We start from the raw sequence: 23,713 nt of genomic DNA on the forward strand, positions 1-23,713 counted from the left end.
TCAGAGTAGGGGTGTAGGTTTCTTACCTACAGCTTACCTGGATGGAACCACCATTTAAAATAATAATAATGTTAAACATTAAGATGTGGGTGTTTTCATCTCCATTTTAGGAACAAAGAAGAGTTAGAAGAAGCTAGGTAAACTGTCCAAGGTCACAGAAATTTGATCTACCTGACTGCAAACCTCCAAATTCTTCTTTGTAAAGAATGCCCTTTGCTGTTCCGAGTGTGGTCACGGGAATAACATCTGCCTCTTGAAAGCTAGTTAGAGATCCAGCAACTCGGGCCCCACTGGGCACAGGATTACAAATCAGAATCTGCATTTTAACAAGCCCCTCAAGTGAGTTGTACTCATATTAAAGCCTGAGAAGCCCAGAGATGATGTCATTCTAATTTAGTAGTTGATTCTAGCTGTGGTCACAACTTTGCCTCCTTATCAATTGTATCTTTGTTAACTCCCACACAAAGTATCCCAAGCAGTAGTAGGATCTCCGTCTCTAAGCAAGTGGCAGAGTTGGAATTTAAACTCAGGTTAGTTTGGCTTCCTTGCTTAGTAGTAAAACATTAGGGTATTACTGCAGAAATAATCCTGATCCCCTTAAAACATGTCTTATCACTTTGACTTGACTTTTTCTCTCTTCCCCATATTGTTTTGCAGGATATTGATTTAGAACATGTGAATCAAATGCTAAATCTCTCTCAAGATGAAAGTAAGTCAATAGAAAACATGTCAATCTTTGGTGTTTAAGCCTAACAAAACAAAATATTGCCTTTTTGGGATTCCTTAAGATAAACTCATAGAGGCTTTTGAACATAAAGATTATATTGCCAGTATACTGGAAGAAGAAAAAACCCCAAAAACTAGATCTAAATAACAATCACAAGCCTGGGGTAGTTACAGTGCTCCCAAGAATACAAATTCCTTGAAATGGTTGTGCATGTTCCTTTTCTTAGATATGAGTAGCCCAAATGGCCCATCTCTACTGCTTCTTGTCTGTGTGACTCCAAATCACTTAACCTCTCTGGGTCTCAGTCTCCTCATCTATGATAACGGCACCCACCTCATGCAGTTCTAAAGACTGAAAAAGTTACTCCATGGAAATAATTTAGAATAGTGCCTGGCCGCAGCAATATTATTATTACCTGTTATCTTTTAAGTATTCTTATGTTAAACTCACTAGGCCTGTTTCATCATTTATAAAATGGGGATACTTTCTTTATAGAGTTTTTGGGACAGTTAAATGAGTTAATATATGTGTGCACTTAGAATAGTGCCTGGCACACAGTAAGAGTTCAGTAAATATCTAGGTTGGCTGATAATCTTTTTATAATCTGTTGAGTACTGCTGCATGGCATGAATATCTTGTAGGTTTTTAAACTATCAATAATTGATGGGTATTTAGAAATAATAGGCAAATAAAAATAAGTACATTAGGACATACTGTTCTTTAAAAGTGTAATCTTTCCTATGATAATTACTAAGGTAGGTCATCTTTGTTACAAAGTATGTCCTTTTGGTTTTGAGGATGTATCTCTTCAAATATGTCCTGTGAGCTGTTAGCTCCTTGGCCAGATTACTTTTCTAAACCCTAGTTTTGTAATATATAGAATGGAATATAACTCTTGCCTCAGAATTATAAGAATTAAGAGGTTAAGTATGAAAAGTAATTATCAGAGTGACTGGCACGTAATAAACCACCAGATGATAGTTTCATGCATAGAAATATTTGCTAATTTTACAAACATTTTTATTTTATGTTCTTTTGTTTTTTTCATTTTAGTAACAGTGACAGAGAAACTAAATTTGCCATTTGGGAGGCCCAAGGTTATGCAGAAGAACAAGGAGCACTGTCTTCTCTATCATAGGGAATATGTCAGTGGATTTGGAAAAGCTTTCAAGATGCCCATTTGGAGCTCCTATACAGTACAGAAACCAGTGAGTTCCTGTGTCCATTGAGCCCTGAAGGATGGAAAAGATTTGTAGTTCTCGAATATTCTAAGAATTGACTTTTGATTTTCAGTGGAGATCCCAAAGGGTGTTCAACTGATCTGTGTCTTGTAAAACAAGGTCCCAGGCATTCCTTAAAGGTATTTATAGGTGCTATGTCGGTGCAAAAGAGAACACGTTGTGTTTTGCCCAGAGAAATTAAAAGGTATTCACAGACCAGTTGGTGAGGCAGGTAGAAAAGTTTTCCAAGAGAAGCAATAGGAAATAATAGAGGCACACTATTTATTTCATCTATCCGAAGTACATGATAGGTGCACCTAGAATGTGAGGCTAACTAGATTATGAAGGGCTTTATATTTATTTGATTGTTTAACAAATACTTTTCTATCTGCTGTGTGTTATGGTGGGCACAAGGAGACTAGTGTGAGGAAGACGTAATCCATCCCCGAAGGATGCCGCACTAGATGTAAGCATCTAGACTTACAGGTATAGATGGGCTATGTGATAGATCTCTTTAGACTAGGGTTGAGAATCCAACTATTGAAATTCTCTTCTTTTTCACTGTCTGACAATCTCTTTTGATATGTGACCCTGGGACTTGGGCTACCAAAAGAAAGAAAATAGATCTCTATTTCACACCATATACAAAATTAAATTGTTGGTGGGTTTATAGATCTAAATGTGAACAGCAAATCCATATTTTCCTTTCTATATATCTTGATGACCTTGGGATAGAGAAGGACACAAGAACAACAACAACAACGAAAATACAGAGGAAATTGACTAATTTGGCTATATTAATATAATACGTGACAAAAAGACAAAGTTATGGAGGAGATAGTATATTTGCATTGTTCATAAGAAACAAGAGATGAGTATCCAGAATGGTAATTAGGATCCAGAATAGCTAATAAATCTCTTCCACTAATCAAGAGAATGGCAAACATCTTAGTTAATAAATGGGCAGTGACTACGCGCCAAGCAACTGAACCTCATTCGCAATCAGGGAAACAGAAATGAAAGCAAAAATCAAAGTCTGCCAAAAATCAGTCAAAACACCCCTTCAGGGCAGGGATGGTTCTACTTAATGTATCCCAGTGCAATAGAGCTGCCCAGTAAATGTTTCCTGAATGAATGCATTGGCTAAATTAATCCTAAACCATTATTTTTAAAGACTTAAAGCAAGACTTTCAACTAGAAGGGTAAATAAATAATCAGGAAGCTGTTCTTTTTTTTTTTTAAGATTTTATTTATTTATTTGATGGAGAGAGATCACAAGTAGGCAGAGAGGCAGGCAGAGAGAGAAGGAAAGCTCCCTTCTGAGCAGAGAGCCCGGTGTGGGGGTTTGATCCCAAGATCCTGAGATCATGACCTGACCCAAAGGCAGAGGCTTAACCCACTGAGCCACCCAGGCACCCCAGAGAGCTGTTCTTGTTGAGAAAATCTTGATATCTTAGATCCAAAGACTCAGATGATAAACTTCAACCTATTACTTTTCTTGTTAAGGGTAGAGACCCTCCATTTTTTTTTATGGCCAAGAAGTGATTGGTTGTATCTGGTTTATTTACTATTCTTGTTCCAATCCAAGATTTCTGGAGAAAAATAAGCATATTTTCCTGCTATTAACTGAAGCTTTGTATGTTCTGAACACCAACTCTACTGCTGACAATGGTTTAATTGTGGTGCCCAGTAGGAGAGCACTGATGTTTCCCAATGTGGGCAAATATTTTACCAACAGTTACCTGAGTTCATGTGTCTGGTTAATGGCAACATCCCTTTCCTATTATGTGAAATCTTCAGTTTGTGACTTCCCTCCACATACTGTGGAACAACAGTATGAATTTACTTATTCCTTAAAATAATTCCTATTTGTTTTTTGGTTTTGAGAAGGGCAGTAGATCAAGGCCAGTGTTATTATTCCATTCTGTTTTGAAAAGTTCAGGTAGCAGGGATTGTGTGGAGTTAAGGGGAATGTTTATGTTTTTAATACTTTCCCCTGCTGTCTTGCATTCCTGAATTTATATGAGCTTTGGCGGAAACCAGAGGCAGAGAGATTTTAAGTGGGCCCAGACCAGGAGCTTAGTACAATTCCTTTTTGTTATTGTTTTAAAACTAGCTTCTTTGTTACCAAAAGTTCCTGTCCTTTCACTGATCCCACAGAACTACTTGTGCATTTCTCCTTCCATGAGACAGGATGGAATTCTAGCAATTTTCTGCTTTCTAATTCAGAAATTACTCCGTTAGTATGTTGTGGTTCAAGAAAATTACATACAAGGATGTTTTGAGATTCACATAAAAATGTTGTAAATCAGCCCTGTGTTTGAAAAATCAGACTTTAAATAAGCGCTTTTTGGAGCATGGGCCCAATTGGCTTGTGCCTTTAAGTTTTATGAAGTTTTTGTTTTTCTGTGGTTTTGGTGGGTTTTCTAATTTTTGTTGTTGTTATTGTTATCACAAAAGAGTTCTGGAGAAGCAGCTGTGATTTGAAATCAAGGTCCTGCAAGAACAGTTTCAAAACTATTAGGGTTGATTAGACTGTATATGGGTTTTGCTTCTGGGACCATAGAGTAGGGCTGTGTAAACTGCTCTTTCTGTTGCTGGGTGAAAAATTGAAATTAAGAGCAAGAATTAGGATTGTGTTTTAGAGTATATACCTAATAAATTTAATGTAAATAAAAGGACTTTTTCAGAGAAGAAAATCGAGCACACGTGAAAAATGTTTCCCTCTCTCTCAATCTATTTGTGTATACATGTCCCATATAATTGGATTTTTGAATAGCCTTTTTTTGTTTCCAAAGCTTGTCAGCGCTAATACTATAAATTATGGCTCAATCATATGTTTTATGATTCTTTAAAAAACTAGGAACATTACTATGTATCGTAAACATTTTTGGGGGGAACTATAAGAAATATTTTTCCCTATAGGAAAAGACCATGACCATAAAAATAATTTTAAAAGTATATAGTTATTATTCTTACCATAAGACCAGATGGTAACTATTCTATCTTAAAACAAATAACGTTAGTTTTTATGTTCAGGCTATAGGTAAAGAGAGTCTATAACTTCAATAAAAATAATTTCATCCACTATTCAAGTTTTATTTTAACCTCACGCCAGACTAGGAATGAAAGCATCTCTCTTTCCTGTGTATGCTCATCATCTGCTTCTCTTGAAGAATTTTGAGAGCTAGGGAGTTCTGATTTTATCTGAGTGTCTGAGTTCTATTTATTGTTTTCCTGACTTTCTACCCCTTGGCTTTTAAAAAAACTCTGAAGAACTCTAAAGAGCTAGCAGGTTTGAAGCTGTTTCTATGTGTGGAGGTGGGGGGATGGTTCGCTGTGCCTTTGCTCAGGAGCCCAGGACTCAGAAATGACGCCATCATACCTCCCCTCCATCCTTCTAGAGGGCTGCCTATTGCATAATCTCCCCTTTATAAAGGAGGCCACATCCTGTCTTTTCCTACTCTCGATGCACTTATATTAGGGGTTCAGGTTTGGTGTGTAAGAAACAAGATTTTCAGTAAACAAAAAATGTAACTTTTTTTAGCACTTTCCCACTAAAGACATGGTGATCCATGTCCCCCAACTCAAAGTTTGTATTCCTTTGAGAAAATAGTAAATATTTTTGCCCAACTGTTACATGAGTATAACTTTTACAGCTGCAGCCTCATGAAAAATTATAATACACTTCCTTCCTTAAAATTTTATTATTTATTTTTAAAGATTTTATTTATTTATTTGACAGACAAAGATCACAAGTAGGCAGAGAGGCAGGCAGAGAGAGAGGGGAAGCAGGCTCCTTGCTGAGCAGAAAACCCGATGCGGTGCCCGATCCCAGAACCCTGTGATCATGACCTGAGCTGAAGACAGAGGTTTTAACCCACTGAGCCACCCAGGTGCCCCCCTTCCTTAACATTTTAATAATTCTTTAATTTATTTCTTTTTTAAAGATTTTATTTATTTATCAGAAAGGGAGAGGGAGAGCACATGCAGGAAGAGTGGCAGGTGGAGAAGCAGGCTCCCTGCTGAGCAAGGAACCCAACTCAGGACTCCATCCCAGGACCCTGGGGTTATGACCTGAGCCAAAGGCAGATGCTTAACCGACTGAGCCACCTAGTGTCCCCATTTTTATAATTTTAACTGTTGAATATAGGCATTCAGTATATAGATTTTTATTTAATCCATTGCTTTCAATATAGTACATCTGCTCTCTGGACTGTGTTGTGTTCTTCAGTCTGAACATCCTTCCCGTTCAGCCTCTCTAGTGAGTAAACTTTCCATCTAACTTCTTTTACAAACTTTCATCCTGTCTTCTTCTTCCTGGCCCTATGTACATTACCCATCTTTAGGAGACTTCAAGTTCTACCCTCAGGTTTTGGCAGTAGGAATTCACTTCTTTGTGCTTTCCCCAATCATGGCTTCTGGTTGTCAGTATTTACAGGTCTACTAAGTCATGTTACAGTAGTAAACAAGTGTTGATCTGACTTCCAGCTTCTGAAAATTTTGTATTATCCATGATGTGTTTTCATCATTAATTTTTTTTTTTGGCTTAAAAAAAAAGAGAAATTTATTTCTTGTAGTTCTGGAGCCTGGGAAGTCCACAATTAAGATACCATCAGATCTGGTATCTGTGAGGACCTGATTCCTGGCTGGCACTCCAGGGCCTTGCTGTGTATAACAACTTCCTCAGCATATGTCGAGAAAGAGGGAGAAAGGGGGAGAGAGACAGAGAGAGGGTACTTCCTCTTATAAGGGCACTAATCCCATTCCTCATGACCTCATCACAACCTCATCCAATCATGATCACCTCCCAAAGTCCCCACATTCACATACTATCATTTGAGGGTTAGGGCTTCCACATAGAAATTTTGAGAGGACACATAGAGCCTGCAGTGAATGCCATCTTTGTGAGACCGTTCCTAACCACTTTGCTCCATCAAATGGAGATACTAATATATTCATCTGTATTGTTCACTGCATCACAAACCTCTTAAGATGCATCTTTTTTTAAAATTTTTTATTTTTTATAAACATATATTTTTATCCCCAGGGGTACAGGTCTGTGAATCACCAGGTTTACACACTTCACAGCACTCACCAAAGCACATACCCTCCCCAATGTCCATAACCCCACACCCCTTCTCCCAAACCACCTCCCTCTAGCAACCCTCAGTTTGTTTTGTGAGATTAAGAGTCACTTATGGTTTGTCTCCTTCCCAATCCCATCTTGTTTCATTTATTCTTCTCCTACCCACTTAAGCCCCCATGTTGCATCACCACTTCCTCATATCAGGGAGATCATATGATAGTTGTCTTTCTCTGCTTGACTTATTTCGCTAAGCATGATACGCTCTAGTTCCATCCATGTTGTTGCAAATGGCAAGATTTCATTTCTTTTGATGGCTGCATAGTATCCCATTGTGTATATATACCACATCTTCTTTATGCATTCATCTGTTGATGGACATCTAGGTTCTTTCCATAGTTTAGCTATTGTAGACATTGCTGCTATAAACATTCGGGTACACGTGCCCCTTTGGATCACTACGTTTGTATCTTTAGGGTAAATACCCAGTAGTGCAATTGCTGGGTCATAGGGCAGTTCCATTTTCAACATTTTGAGGAACCTCCATGCTGTTTTCCAGAGTGGCTGCACCAGCTTGCATTCCCACCAACAGTGTAAGAGGGTTCCCCTTTCTCCACATCCTCGCCAGCATCTGTCATTTCCTGACTTGTTGATTTTAGTCATTCTGACTGGTGTGAGGTGATATCTCATTGTGGTTTTGATTTGTATTTCCCTGATGCCGAGTGATATGGAGCACTTTTTCATGTGTCTGTTCGCCATCTGGATGTCTTCTTTGCAGAAATGTCTGTTCATGTCCTCTGCCCATTTCTTGATTGGATTATTTGTTCTTTGGGTGTTGAGTTTGCTAAGTCTTTATAGATGATGGACACTAGTCCTTTATCTGATATGTCGTTTGCAAATATCTTCTCCCATTCTGTCAGTTGTCTTTTGATTTTGTTAACTGTTTCCTTTGCTGTGCAAAAGCTTTTGATCTTGATGAAATCCCAATAGTTCATTTTTGCCCTTGCTTCCCTTGCCTTTGGCAATGTTCCTAGAAATCATCATTAATGTTTTTAATGGGATTTTGGAAGGAAGCAGAGATAAATGTGTTCAATCTAAAGATTATATTTATTTATTTGACAGAGAGAGAGAGAGTGAGACCACGAGAGAGGGAACACAAGCAGGGGAAGAGGGAGAGGGAGAAGCAGGCCTCCCACCGAGCAGGGAGCCCAGTGCGGGGCTCAATCCCAGGACCCTGAGATCATGACCTGAGCTGAAGCGGATGCTTAAAAACTGAGCCACCCAAGTGCCCCAAATGTGTTCAGTCTAGTTGAGGAGGTTACTCAACTTCTATATAGTGTTTTCCAGCTGGAGTCATGTAGTGTGTTGGGGAAATACCTTCTCTGGTTGGCTTTTTCCTCAGACTTCGCTCTTCTTCATCTCCTACTTGTTCTGTACCTCATCATGGTGCTCTCCTGCCTATAAATACAGTGCACAGTGTTTTTTGCCTTTTTCTTTGTGAATTGATCATATACATTTTATTTTTCTCCAGCTTTATTGAGCTATAATTGGCATGAAATATTGCATAAGCTTGAGATGTACCATGTGATGATTTCATACATGCATATATTATAAAATGATCACTATATACATTTTAGACACCACAGTTAATTTTCACTTTTAGCCCAATGCAGTGAATAGGGAAAGGACATCCTAATTTAACTAAGCCTTCTTTTTTTGTTGTTAAGAAAAATATACATGTGGGCAGTAGTGGGTATATGAATTAAAATAGGAAAAAAATGAAATGAGTAGCAAAATGTTTACTTATGATTACATGATAATTGAAATATGATGATGATTTAATACTGTATTACCTTAGACACTTGAGTTTGGCAGCATATTTATAAGATGGCTACCAGTGGGTATGATATTGTATTAGTCTTTAAATATAAATAGAGTTCCACCGGGTTGGCTCAGTTGCTTAAGCAGCTGCCTTCAGCTCAGGTCATGATCCCAGACTCCTGAAATCAAGTCCCACATTAGGCTCCTTGCTTGGCAGGGAGCCTGCTTCTCCCTCTGCCTGCTGCTCAGTCTGTTTGTGCTCTCTTTCTGACAAATAAATAAATAAAATTTTTAAATAAAAATAAATAAATAAAGTTACAAAGAAAATTGTAAAAAACATGTTCCTATATTACATGATAAATGAAGCACAGCTACAAATTTTTTTTTAGGTCAACATGTAAGTAAGTTCAGACAACTGTAGTTTCTTTGAATTAATCTCAGATTGCCCAACTGAAGAATAATATCTTTAGTTATGTATGTGTATTTTAAAAAATGAATCGTTTTTATTTTATTTCCAATATATACTTACAAGTACACCATATATATCACTACCTAAAAGTTAGATCCTCAAAAGAATTTTGTTTTTTAGTAGTAGCTCCCATTATTTGGTTGTTCTCAATTCTGTTTTATTCTGCAAATATTCCTTTCCAAGATGTATTTGATTTGCCCTCCCAGTGTCCCTAACCAGAAGGGAACCACAGAAGAAAACATTGCTGAAGACATCCATTTCCATTGCTTGCGTAGACCTGATTCACTAAGAAAATAGGAAAAGGTTAAATGAAAAACATTCTAGGGAAGTTACAAACCATATAAGGCAATGGGTTAGCCACAACTGTGGGTGTAACTTTTTTTTTTCTTTTTCTCTCTTTCAACAGGGAGACACATCGCCTCTTCCTCCCACTGTCCCAGACTGTCTGCGGGCTGATGTCAGGGTTGCTCCCTCTGAAAGCCAAAAGTGTTCCTTCTATTTAGCAGACGAGAATATCACCCACGGCTTCCTCTATCCTCCCGGTTAGTAGAACGCTTTTTTAGGGCAACTACTTAGAAAGCCCTCATCAGCTGGATGTGGGCATGTGCCTTAAACATACGCTCCTTGCCCAAACTACCTGCTTGGGCTAACTAGCTGTCCAGGAGGTTTTCCAGCGGCTGTGGGCTGCCCTGAAGCAGCCCAACAGCTGTAATAAAGACTAATAAATTTTGCAGTGCAAACCGCACATCAGCTCTAATCTGGCCCAGATGTTCGGAGAGTTCGGCAGGTTTAAGTTTAATTTTAAAACTGAAGATTCTTTGGAGAGGGACGCGAAGCGTCTAGAAAAACATTTTTTCTGGCTGCTACCCAAGCAAAGGCCTGCATGGAGCACACCCCTCGGCCCGTGGCAAGAAATCAGGCTGGAACTCGGGTCTGTCGCACACGGAGCGTGCTTATACCCAACCATTACACACCGTGGGTTAAGCAGCTGAATGAACTCTGCATTTGTTGTTTGTAGGTTTTCAGTTTTTGTTTTCAAGAAAGCATCTCTCTTGAGAACATGTGAAAGCCAGTGTCGTTTTTCTAAACTCTCATCTCTTCCCTATGCAGCAGCAAATGTCAGTTTAATGAACTCATTCATGAGATTTTCAGCAATTTCAGCTTCTGAGAGTGGGTTTGTTCCTAATATCTGACTTCATTTTTTCTACAAGCCCTGACCTAAGAGGTCAATTTAGAGATTTATAATTTAGGGATTCATAAGCGAGGCAGGGGGAGGCTCAATGAAACAAGTAGCACATCAACTTATACCCCTAACACAGAGTTAGGGTAAATAAACTGATGTATCTTATTAAAATATTTGCAGAGTTCCCGAATTCACCAGACACTAGAATGAACCTTAAGGAGTTGCAACATTTTATTAATAATTTTTTAATTGACATATAAAATTGTATCTGTTGAGCTGTAAGACATCAGATGATACGTACATGTTTGCCTTGACAATGAAATGCAATTAATAACAAAACAACTTGTCTCAAAAAATCTTAAGCATGAAATGAAACTCTTTGTTAACTCTCCACTAATTTATTTGTTAGAAATTCCATTGTAAGCTAATCTTATTTCTCTCTGAAAAGGAGGTAATGCATATGGATTGCTAGCCCAACTTTTGGGGCTTGATTTAAAAAGAAAAAAAAAGCTTCTAAGGGTTCTGAGGACTGTGAATAGCATGTGAAATTTTAAGGTAGAAAAAAACCCCAACAACTTGTTTTTCCATGCTTTTTAGTGCTCAGCCATTGGCCTTTCATTTAAATATTAGCATACCCAAGTATAGTTTAAAAATTAAAAGCCTTTTAAAAACGTTTATAGTCTTGCGGCTTTTTTTTAATCCTCACCATATTTCTGTGATCTAGATGTCATGAAACAATGAAGCACAGAGGGACAGAGCCCTTTGTTCCAGCGGGTCAGCTGGTGGGCCGTGGAGCTGGGCTTCCACCCTGGGCGGTATGGGTCTCGAGCACACATACCCAGCACTCACTATGCTAGACAGCACATCCAGGAGTCCTCCATACCAGTCGTGTGTGGTGTCCTCAGCAGTCTTCATCGAGTTAAAACTCACTTACTTAGGGAAATTTGATTTTGGAAGAGTTACTTATGCCAGCATTATTATTTTGTGCACATTCAATAACTGTGCATTCATCCTGGTTCAGCGCTTGTTTTCTAGGGCTGTTGGAACAGATTACCACTACCCTGGTGGCTTAAAACAATAGAAATGTATTATCTCACAGAGGTAGAGACCAGAAGTTCAATATCAAGATATTGGTGGGGCCATGCTCCCTTTGAAGGAGAGAATCTTCTTTACCTCTTCAGCCTCTGGGAGCTCCAGGCATCACTTGGTTTATGCTACATCACTCCAGTCTTTGCCTTGATCTTCACAGTGACTTCTCCCCTGAATATCTCCTCTTCTGAACCTCCTCTCTCTTTATAAGAACACAAGCCTACTCTAAATCCAGGATAATCTCTTCTTGAGAACTTTAACTCAATTATATCTGCAAAGACCCAAATTTCCTATGTATCACATTCATAGGTACAGTGTGGTTAGGCTTTGGACATATCTTTTTGAGGGTCACCATTCAACCTACAGGTATCAAATGCATAAAACGGTCAGCTTTGTTAACCTCTACTGGAGGGTACTTAGTATCCCTGTGTACTGACTGCTAATAAATTTTCATTAGTATGTAATAGTATTTTGCTTGTTATGTAGTATGTTATATTTTCTCTTCTGGCTAGAGTTAATCGAATCCATTTATTTTGCAGAAAACAATAGAACTTCGGATAGTCAATATGATGCTTTAATCACGAGTAATTTTGTCCCCATGTATAAAGCTTTTAAACGTAAGTATACATTTAGATGATTAATTTAAAAATATCTAAGTGACTTTATGAACTTACAAACTAAACACATTTTTTTTTTTCAGTTTGTCTCTGATACTAAGCCGTTATGTTTTAATGCTTTGAATTTAGAGTTAGGAAGGATCTCCGAGATAGATTTTTTTTTTCAACTTCAACCTTGGGTACCTTGTGATTAGAACTTCAGTAATTGTTTTTTAAGCCTAATTTAGTTCTAAATGGCTCTTCACACACACACACACAATTTTTACTGACCTTTACCATAAGTGAGTGAAAGGTGTTTGTCCCTGGAATCATAATTAATAAAGCAGTATGTATGTTCTGACCATAATTTTGAATATCACTGTCCCGAAAGCACCTCAACACTAGGAAGGAATTTGGAAGCATTTGTTACTGTACTGTTAAGTCTGCAACTGCATCAGCAACAGGAAGTACCATCAATGTGACTTCTATTTATTTTTGTTACATGGACTATTTTGCAGACTTTACAAAATCACCCCCTGACAATTATCGAAGCAGAATTTGACACTATTTAAATGTACCTCTCTATAACAGAAAATATTTCCATGTTCAGTAAAGGTAGATATTTTTAACATCTTATTCTATTATTTTTAGAAATGTGGGATTACTTCCACCGTGTTCTTCTTGTGAAACATGCCATGGAAAGAAATGGAGTAAATGTGGTTAGTGGGCCAGTATTTGATTATAATTATGATGGCCATTTTGATGCTCCAGATGAAATTACAGAGTAAGTAATTTGAAAACAAATGGACTTTTTGATTTAGCAATAGGGTTTCAAGAGGGGGAAACCTCAGTACTCTAAATAAAAGCTTAGTATTCTAAATATTACACAACGTATTTACATAGAGTTGTTATCATTGACTATGTTCAACTAGTCTAAATACATTGCAGAAATTTTATATGGCAAAAATTTACACTGCTGGGCAAAGGAAAAATGTTGAGGAAAAGCTCAACAAAATGTTTATTTAGAAAATTTCTAAACAAATGGGCACAGGGAAAATGTGATGTTGTAAAGGTTAAAGAGATAAGACTCACTGTGCTATCAATAAATATAGAGCCTGTAGCAATTAATTTAAGAAAATCAAGTAGTTAGGATTCACAATACCGTCCAATAGTGGATTATTCATACTGTATCTCCCAGGGGAGGGTAGAGGCTTCCCCTAGAAACCCATCTTATTAACCTGTATATCTTTGTACTAAACCTGGGCGTAATACGTTGCTAAGAATTACTTTGAATGCAGCACACAGGAATAGAGAGGTTTAGTTTTTACTCATGATTTCTCTTTATTATCAAAGTGTATGAAGGGCCGCACTAAACAGCTGTGCTGTCTGAGCCTAGACTGCGTATAGCAATAGTTTCTACCTACACCTTTTTTTTTTTTTTAAGATTTTTATTTATTTATATGACAGAGAGAGATCACAAGTAGGCAGAGAGGCAGGCAGAGAGAGAGAGGAGGAAGCAGGCTCCCCGCTGAGCAGAGAGCCTGATGCGGGACTCGATCCCAGGATCCCAAGACCATGACCCGAGCTGAAGGCAGCGGCTTAACCCACTGAGCCACCCAGGCGCCCCTACCTACACCTTTTTGATGGAGTAACGTTTATGACAACTCAGTGTGTGGCCTTTTCCCATTTCATTTGTCTTGTCCTTATTTCAGTGCTTATTAATCTTATATTTCACCATTTAATAGTTCTGGCAAACACTTTGATAGCACCTCACTACATGCTAACTACTTTCTAAACATGTACACTTCATTTAGTCCACAAAACATTCCTATATTAGATTTTGTTAGCCCCCATATAGAGATGGAGAAACTGAGGTACAGAGAGGTTCAGTATCTGGTCTATGTTCCATAGCGAATAAATGGGAAAGCCAGGATACAAACCATCTGAGTTCATGTAGAAATCCTAAATTCACAGTAATATCACTACTTACAGCAGTCATATTTCTTTTACTGGACTCCGCCTACCTTTATTTTGCACTTAAGGGCTGTCATATCAGTTACATGGATTTATCCCCATGTCCACCCTGTGAAGTTGGTTGTAGAGGTCACCTCCATGTTCAAGTTGAGGAAACTTACCAAGTCATAGAATGTGAGAGGATTAGCACCCACTCAGACATCTAGCGGAAGTGTTCAGCTAGAGTTGGAACTGGGGGTTCTTTGTTTCCAGTCCCTGCTCGACTGCAAATTGTCACTATGAAATATAAAGTTAACAAAACTAGGAAACACAAGAGGCCTAATATCATGGTCTCCTTTTCTTTGTATTCTCATATTTTCCTGTAATGTTTTATAATGACCAAATTTAGACTTCTAGAAAGTTCTGTTCTGGCTCATGGGAGTGTCAAAATACGTGATGAGATTTTGTACTTTCTGTTCATTTACTTTCTTTGACCGTATTTTTACTTTAGCATGTCTTTTAAAAAATGTATAATGACATAAGTTTCAGAAGCAAAAATATAATAACATGAAATCTTTTCAATTGTGTTTTTAGATATGTAGGGAACACTAGGGTTCCCATCCCAACACACTACTTCGTGGTACTGACCAGTTGCAAAAATCAGAGCCACACCCCTGATGCCTGCCCCGGGAGGCTGGATGTCCTACCCTTTATTATCCCTCACCGACCTACCAACATGGAAAGCTGCCCAGTAAGTATGCTTGCAGAGTCCTCAGGACCTGAGAAAAATGAGCTTCTCCAAGCTTTCCTAAAAGTGGCTTTGACTATAACATATTTTTTTAGTTGTTTCATGGGTAGAGTTGTACTAAATTACCTCATTTTTATACTTTTCCTTAGACTACTCATCTTTATGTAATTGATGTAAATTTAAATATGTATGTGCCTATATGAACATGTGTTTATATGAGTATCTTACATATTTTACACATACACATTTTATTCACACTCATAAGGAAAGGGGTGGTATCTTATTAATATTTTACTTCTTAACACAGAAGCTTGATGGTACTACGTCAATGTTGGTACTCAATGTTTCCTGAATGAATATGTAAATATAAAAAGTCTATCAGCTTGAAACATGAGGTCTAAAATCAATTACATATGCGCAGACAATGAGTTAAAATAACACTTTTTTAAAACATCGTGTGTTAGTCTACTTCAACATCTTTATGGATCAAGGAAAATTGTGTGTAAATGGTTACTTAAACTTACTGCATAAATTTTTATAGGAAAAATATGTATTCTTGTAATTGGGTTTTATTAGTTATTCAACAAATATACTGAGTACCTATTAAGCGCGTAGTACTGGGAAAAAACTTTTTAGAATGCACCAATGAAGAATACATTGTCTCTGCCTTCAAGGAGTTCATATATAACTTTGACGTATAAATGAAGTATAAATAAGGATAAATGAAATATAAACACATAAATGGGTGAGTTGATAATATAAAAATTATTTTAAAAATGAGATGTCACAAAGTTGCTTTAATTGCTAAATCTAAAGTTGGGTTAATGGCTAAATAATATAACGATTGTTTGAAACACATTTGACTAGAATAATCTATAAAGGAGGGTTATCTAAAATGAGGAGAGAATAGGGTTCAGCCCTGAAAATGTGCAGAATCTGAACAAATTGAGAGGACTGAGAAGAACTTTCAAAGGAGAAAAGATTTGGTAACTGGATGCAACAGCCAAAGAAAAAGGGAGACTTGAAGATGAATCAGAGATTTTAAATGTAGGTAATTAGGAAAAAAATGGGAGAGAGGGAAGTTAGGAATGAGAATTATTTTGGCAGTTAGATAAGAGTTAAGTTTAGGCATGTCCTTTGCAGTAATGGGTGTTCACATGGAAAATCCCACAGGCTAGTAGAGACTGGAAATTAAAGCTTAGGTTCTAGGTCAGATTGGAATTCATCTTTATTCTTTCAGGTGTTCAACACATAACTGCCTTCACCATACTATGTATTGTGGGAGATACACTGATAAAGAAGACATGAATTCTGTCAAAAGTGGCTCACAGTCTAGTCCTTAGATGCCTAGTACAATAGAAGAAAGAAGAGATAAGAGGCATGAAGAGGGACAGATACAGTTGCTGTAGGATTTCAAAGGAGAAATATTTCTTAGTAGGGAAGGTGACCTTCTAACTGGGTCTTGAAGGTAGGATTTGAACTTGAATGTTTGAGTGGTCTTTCAGTGGCTAAAGATGGAGGGCAAAGGTTAGAGGCTAAGCAGTGGCTCCCTTAGAGTCCTAGAGTGGGCAAGTATTTCCAGAAAAGGATAAGCCCTCACTCTTCATGTATGCTTCCAATGGCAGAAGTGGTGACTAATTCACCGTGGTGCTAGTTACCACTGAATCAGAATTAAGTAGTACTTTATAGAAGGCTCTAGGTAGTTACTATGGATTGATTAAAATGGGTATGCAAAGAGGAAACTATTAAATACCCCTGGTCTAGGCTCTTACTGCCTTTTGTCAGACCAGCCTAAGTAGCTTCATTGTCTCTTTTTACCTCCCCTTCACCTCTGTACACCAACTTAGCTTAAACTTCAGATTTTTATTATGACATGCTTTCTCATCCCAAAACTTTATCTACCCTGAATGAAAAACAAAAACAAGCAAACAAAAACCTTCTAGCTTTTACTTAAGGCTCTTCACAATTTCCCTTCAACTGGCCTTATAAACCCAAGTTGTGGGCCTGTGGAAGTCCTTGAAACTATTGGATGCATCTTGAGTTTCCCTCCTCAACATCATTGCTCATGCTTTTCTTTCCTAGTATGCCCTTCTTTTCCATCTGCTAAAAATTCTACTTAGGCTTCAAGGTAAGGTACAGATGGTATGACGCCTCAGACATCCAAAGAAAAGATGATCTCAAAATTACTAGGGTATCGTCTCCATTGAAGAAGATATCAACACTACTGAATTGGACATTATCTAAGATTTCAAGGAATTTTCAGTATAGTAAATTTATAAAGGTAATTAGGAGACATCAAAATATGATGAGTGTAAAGCAAACTTAAACCATGCTTTGATTATGAGGGAGATTGTGGATAAGATGTGGCTGTCAGTTAGACAAGAGGGAAGAGAGAGGCAGGATGAGAAAGGGTCAAATGTAACTGAAAATTTAGGCATGACCAACTAGGAAATTTATGAGATAATCAACTTTTGGGAAGGATGGATTTGCTTTTGCTGGTCTTCAGACTGAGAAACCAGTTGAATACTTGGGAGCGTATATGAGAAGCAGTATAGAATAGATCTTAAACACATGGATTTTGGAGTTGGACACCCTGTGTTCAGTTACTGACATTGCCTCTTTGGGTAAATAACTGAATGTCAATCTCCTCAGTTGAAAACAAAAATTCACCTTCCCTTATAAAATTGCTGTGAGCTTTAGAAAAGTTATTTCATATAAAATCCCAAGAATTCTCAGTACATAGTAAGCAAATGGTGGCCATTTTAAAGAAGTCACATCTTATATTGGAGTTACACATTCTACAGTCAATATAAAGTGAGATTGTATGCAAGTAAAATCCTCTTTAGTCAGATCACCCCATAAGTACAGTACATGTAAAACTATACCTTAAAAAGTCTGAATCAGTCAGTATTTCCCTTAGCAGTAGGAAAGGTAATCGTGTCTTGGGCACTCAGTGAAATAGTTGGCTTGTTTTAAGGGGAATGCTGTATGGAAACCGCACTTTCAAATATTCTAACCACTCAGTGCGGGAGGTACCCCCACTGTAAGAGATCTGAAGAAACGGACACCAGTTTAGAAATGACAGATTCACAACTCTACCTCACACTTGTTCCAGGAGACTAGATTCATATAGCCTTATTTATTTTCTTCCTTCCCTGTTTTTCCATGTTTTCTGTACTTCTTTTCACTTTTCTTTTTTTACTCTAAACTTTATATTGTTCAATTCCTGCCAGATAAAAGAGTATGTTGTCTTGAGTCCAGGTGGCAATGATTACTGTGGCTTGTTCAAAAGATACTGGAAAATACAGGTACGGAACTTGGACGAGAAACCAGAACTGTGGAGACAGATTTGGTATTAAATTATGGGAGTGAAATAAAGTTGCCAAAGGGAAGAAAGTGGAAAGAAGAGATCCAAAGATCAAGCTGAGGAAAATGTCTATAGTTCCAGGATAGAACCAGAAGCAGTTGAGGAAACAAAGCGTCAATGAACAAGTAAGAAGTTAGAAAAAAGGAAATTTTAGAAGCTTGGAGTGACCAAATACGTGAAGGATCTTAAAAAAAAAAAAAAAATCCACTCAAGTTATCCTTGCCAAAGCGATTCCATTAGTGTGGTAGCAGCAATAACCAGAGAAAATAAGGAAGTAGTTAGAGTGGAAAAATACTGAAACTGATATTGCCTCAAAAACCCAACAAAGCGAGTAATATTTTAGGGGCATATAATAGTTGTAACACATACACAGTTGACTCTTGGACGATATAGGGGTTAGAAGTGCTGTCCCCCACACAGCTGCAAATCCATGTATAACTTCACCCCCTCGAAGCCTACTATCGACTGAAAGCCTGACAATACCATAAGCAGCTGGTAAGCACTTACTGTCTCTGTTCATGCACTGCATTCTTACAATGAAGTAAGCTAGAGAAGTGAAGTTGTTTTTAAGAAAATCATAAGGGAAAGACCTTTGCAGTTCTGTGCTGTATTTACTGAAACAAATCTGCATCTACATGGTTCCTCACAGTGCAAGCCCAAGTTGTCCAAGGGTCGATGGTATTTAAATACAGCTCATAAGAACAGCATGGATGCAAGGCTGCTGTTCTGATGGAATGCACTCGTACATCCCATGGTCTATGGGTAGCTTCTGTTCACACTGGTCGGTGCAGGTGACCTTACCCTGTACCGAGTAGTCCCCCTGCCAAAATAGAGTTAGGTGTTGTGCTTTATTAGGTTCATTGAATTGTGATTTCAAAAGAGAGGAGACTTATTCAGGTGTTGAGTGAACATTTAGTCGGCAAGGCACCAAGGAAGTCCTATGAGAGAGCAGAGCAATATAAATCAAGGGGGAGAGAACTTTGTGAAAAACATAAGAGACATTAAATGCTGCTGAAATGGAAACTAGTAAAGGCAGGGAAAAACGAATTAATCAATTAGATTCACATTGGCTATCTGAGCTCAAATTAATACAGTGTTTATTTATTTTAAAATTTTACTTATTTTTAAAAATTAACATGCATCATTAGCCCTTAGGAGGTTAGGGGGACTAAGGGGGTTAGAGACAAGACATAGTTCCCTCTTACACTTCCTCTAGCTTAAATAATAGCTTCCTATTTTAAGCCTGCATATTTAAAAAACAAGCTAACTACCACACTGAAGTCAAATGACAGGGTTTTTTTTTTTCTTATGTTCAGTTAGCCAGAATATAGAACATCATAAATCAAATGACAGTTATCAGAAGACACTCTTCTAATTAAACAAACTTTCAAATTTGCTTTCTTTTAAAAAAATGGAAATGAAAATTAACAAGACCATATGAATATCAGAAAACTTATATAAAAAATAAAATATTATGTAGAAATCCGTGGCTCTAAATGATTGAATTGATTTTTATGTAGTAAAATACCTATTAAAAATCAGATGGCCGGGGCGCCTGGGTGGCTCAGTGGGTTAAGCCTCTGCCTTCGGCTCAGGTCATGATCTCAGGGTCCTGGGATCAAGCCCCGCATCAGGCTTTCTGCTCAGCAGGGAGCCTGCTCCCTCCCTCTCTCCGCCTGCCTACTTGTAATCTCTCTCTGTCTGTCAAATAAATAAATAAAATCTTTTAATAAAAAAAAAAAAAATCAGATGGCCAAGGAATGTCTGAAAAGATGCTCAGCTATAATGGTACTCAGGGTAATAAAATCAAACAGAGATGGAACCTTTGACACTCATTTGGCAAGGATGTGGGGAAACAGTTATTATCTTCCACTGCCAATGCCAAGTGTAAATCGCTGTGAACACCTTGAGGAGTGCAAGGTTTGATATCTGGTAAAATTAAAGTTGCATGTACTATATGATCCAGCAAGTGCATGTGTAGATCTTAGAAAGTCATATTCTCGAATACAGGAGGTATGTGCCAAGTTGTTCATTACAGTATTATTTATAATGCCAAAAATACTATCAGTATGGCAGTGGGGGAAAAAAAAAAACTGCTACCACAAACCACAGCTAAAAACAAATGATTGAACTAGCTCTAGATATATCACTTTGGATATACTGCAAACGTACTGATTGAGAAAGTAACTATAGAATGCCACTTGTGACATCACTTATATAAATTTGAAAACTCATAAATCAGTGCCTTGTATTGTATACTTATGTGCAGCAGGTTTAAAAACACTGGATTCACATGAACTCATGATAATGCTCAGTGCTGAGTAGAACAACATCGGGAATTTAGCCTCATCTGTAAGATCTTATTTCTTTTTCATAAAGTAAATATTAAAATAGTTAAACTTGATCACTTTCTGGTAGTATTTGTTCTAATGTACTTTGTACTTTTGTTTTCCTTATATTGTTGGAAACAACAAAATGGAGGTATATCAAGTGAAGATTTAAGGCATTAAAAACCACAGGAAAAAGGCAAACTTCTAAATCATAAAAGATCTTTCTGTTAATGAAAAATAATGCTCCATGAAAAACAGTCTTTTGTTTCTCTTTTACAGCAATATAAGCCAGAAGCTGTTTGGATTGAAGAAAGATGGCAAGCCCACATTGCTCGGGTCCGCGATGTGGAACTTCTTACTGGACTGGACTTTTACCAGGAAAAATTACAGCCTGTCTCTGAAATTTTGCAACTAAAGACATATTTACCCACATTTGAAACCGTTATTTGACTTAACATATGAATGATTTCTGGCAGAACGTAAATGATTCTTCCCTGTTAAACAATCACAAAATAAAGTTTTCAATTTTCCTTAAATCCTTAAAAAGCCATGTGGCATAATTTCATTATTCCCTTCTTGCTTTTTCATCTCTATAATTGTGAATTTTATTTGTAAGTTACTTTTTTTTTTGCACAGAGATTGTTTACCTTATTATATTTATAATCTTGAGCTATATTTTCATGCCCAGCATTAACTAAACAGAAGGGAGACCAAGAGAAGTGTCACTTTGGTGAACATTATACCGAGAAGTGTTACATTTGACAGTTAGACAATATTTATTAAAAGATGCACATGATCTCATTCAGTAATTTCACTTATAAAAACTGTCAACAAATCTTTACAATAGAAAAGACCAGAAAACAACCTAAAAGGCTGGTTGAACAAATTATGGAATTTATTTAAACAAACAATGGGATGGAATGCTATTCCAATACTGTGAAGAAAGAAGTAGACCTATTTAGTGAAAGTATGTCTATTGTTAAACAGAGAAGTAGGTAAAATAGCACACTATTGTATTTCAGGGGCCAGATGATCAATTGCCTTAGGCCATACAGTCCCTATTGCAACTACTTAGCTCTGCCATTACATCAAGGAAGTAGTCATAGATAATATGTAAAAGAAATTAGAGTGGCTGTGTTCAAATAAAACTTTATTTATAAAAAAAAAACAAGCAAATATGGAGGGCTAGATTTGGCTACAATAAATTTTATCAAGAAACAAACCATGAATGGGCTATCCTTTGTCAACCCCTGATTTATATAATATAGCTGGGGTGGGGAGAGGTAGGAATTAATGGTAGAGAGAGGGAGATACATTTTTAGCTTTGTGACCTTGGGCATTGTCTAAAATTTTAAAAAGTCACTGTGTCTATTCATTAATTTTTCAAAACTTAATTAATCAAGGAGATCCTATACTTTCTGAGGGGCAATACCATTGTTCAGATTTTGGGGTAGCTAGACAGCAATGTTCAAATGATTCTCTGATACAAAGACCAGTTGATCCAGGGGACAAAGGTTTTGCTAGTGATGAAAAATCCTGTGACATTAAAAAAAAAAAGTCGGCTTAAAAAAAGTAAACTATTTCTCTTAGGAGATAAATGAAATGTGGCATTATTACAACTAATGAAATGTTAGTTTAAATGCCACTGGGTTTTTGTTTTTGTTTTTGTTTTTTTAGATATTTTCTCCACTTGTAAGATTTAGTTTAAAAATGCGTGCAGTGAAAACTGCACACACAAATGGAAAACCGTTTCCAGTTAACATGGTGGAACCATTAATACCTTGAACATAAAAGAACTCCACCAATTCATGTTCCTCTGCACCATCATAGCCTGGAAATTAGATAAGATCACCTGAATTTAGACTCCACCATGAGGAGACAAATGGAGGATGGTTACACCCCTGAACTGAATTTAACTCGGAATGTCCTCATTGCTTCTGAATTTCTCTGAAGGTAACTAAATTGTTTTCTATTATCAGGTCAAATGGGCGTACAGCATAGAAATGCAAATTTCAGTCAGAAAAATTGAAGTTACTTTTTCTTGTGTAGATGTTGTGTGATACTGTACCTTCCTTTTGTATAATCATTATCCTATTAAAAAGAAATACATAAGTATGAAATCATTTTGACAGAAGGACACCAGTTATTTGGCAAACACGGAATTATCCTTGTCTTGAAACTGCTACTTTACAACTTTATATAGTCACTGTTTTTTTTAACAGTGAGCTTGTTTTATTTTTTAAAAACCTGAAAATGTAGACAATAATGTTAGTTGCATTTAAAAACTTTTAAAAAATTGTGCATAAATAATGAATGTTGGAACATTGAAAAAATTAAATTAAATTTAAAAAATACTTATTTAGAATTTCCAAGATACAGAAAGATTGCAAGAATAGTATAAAGAACTCTTGTATAACCTTTATCCAGCTTTACCAATTGTTAATTTCCTCATTTTTTCCTCTGAACTTTGAGAGTACATGCTAGACATCACACCCATTTCCCCCTGAAACTTAAATGTGTATTTCCTAAGATCAAGGACATTAAACTAATACAGTGGTAGCTGGAGGGCTTAACGTTGGGAAATCACATTATTTAGTTTATAGGTCTAATTCAAGTTTTCTCATATTTTCTGTGATATCCTATATAATATTTTTGGCAATCCCAAACAGAATTGTTCATTGCATTGTTTTCTGTCCACTTTGGTTTCTTATAATGTACAACTGTTCCTCAGCCTTTACCAAATAATGTTGACATTTCTGATGAGTCCATGTCATTTCTTTTGTAGACTGTCCCTCAAATTGGGTTTTCTGACATTTCCTCGTAATCAGATGTTTTTACATTTTTGGCAGGAACACAATATCGGTCATGGTGTGTTCTCAGCTTCGTATCAGGAAGTACATGATGTTCAAGTATGCCATGGTTACGTATGCCAAGTTGGATCAGTTGGTTAGTTTGGTGTTCACCTGGCTTACCTTCTGTAAATTTTCCCATTTATAATTTGTAAGTTATCTGTGTGGGATACTTGAGACCCTAAAAACTCCCAGGTTTTCATTAAATCACCCACTGTCTTCAGTATGCATGAATAATTCTTCCAAGATTTAATTTATTTATTGACAGCACAACA

At 37.0% G+C, this 23,713-nt stretch overlaps 1 protein-coding gene across 1 annotated transcript in view; it reads left to right on the forward strand.

Moving 5' to 3' along the window:
• ENPP3 (ectonucleotide pyrophosphatase/phosphodiesterase 3) overlaps positions 1-23,353 on the forward strand; it is a 77,856-nt gene extending 54,503 nt beyond the window's left edge. Inside the window, exons 19-25 of the mRNA XM_059400739.1 lie at positions 658-709; positions 1,781-1,935; positions 9,730-9,865; positions 12,135-12,212; positions 12,843-12,975; positions 14,739-14,895; positions 20,869-23,353. Coding sequence (XP_059256722.1) covers positions 658-709; positions 1,781-1,935; positions 9,730-9,865; positions 12,135-12,212; positions 12,843-12,975; positions 14,739-14,895; positions 20,869-21,039 — 882 coding nt within the window. The 3' untranslated portion in view covers positions 21,040-23,353. The remainder of the gene's footprint in view (positions 1-657; positions 710-1,780; positions 1,936-9,729; positions 9,866-12,134; positions 12,213-12,842; positions 12,976-14,738; positions 14,896-20,868) is intronic.
• Positions 23,354-23,713: the final 360 nt, after the last annotated feature.

The sequence above is a fragment of the Mustela nigripes genome, chromosome 5, assembly GCF_022355385.1.
Source record: "Mustela nigripes isolate SB6536 chromosome 5, MUSNIG.SB6536, whole genome shotgun sequence".
NCBI classification, from domain to species: domain Eukaryota; kingdom Metazoa; phylum Chordata; class Mammalia; order Carnivora; family Mustelidae; genus Mustela; species Mustela nigripes.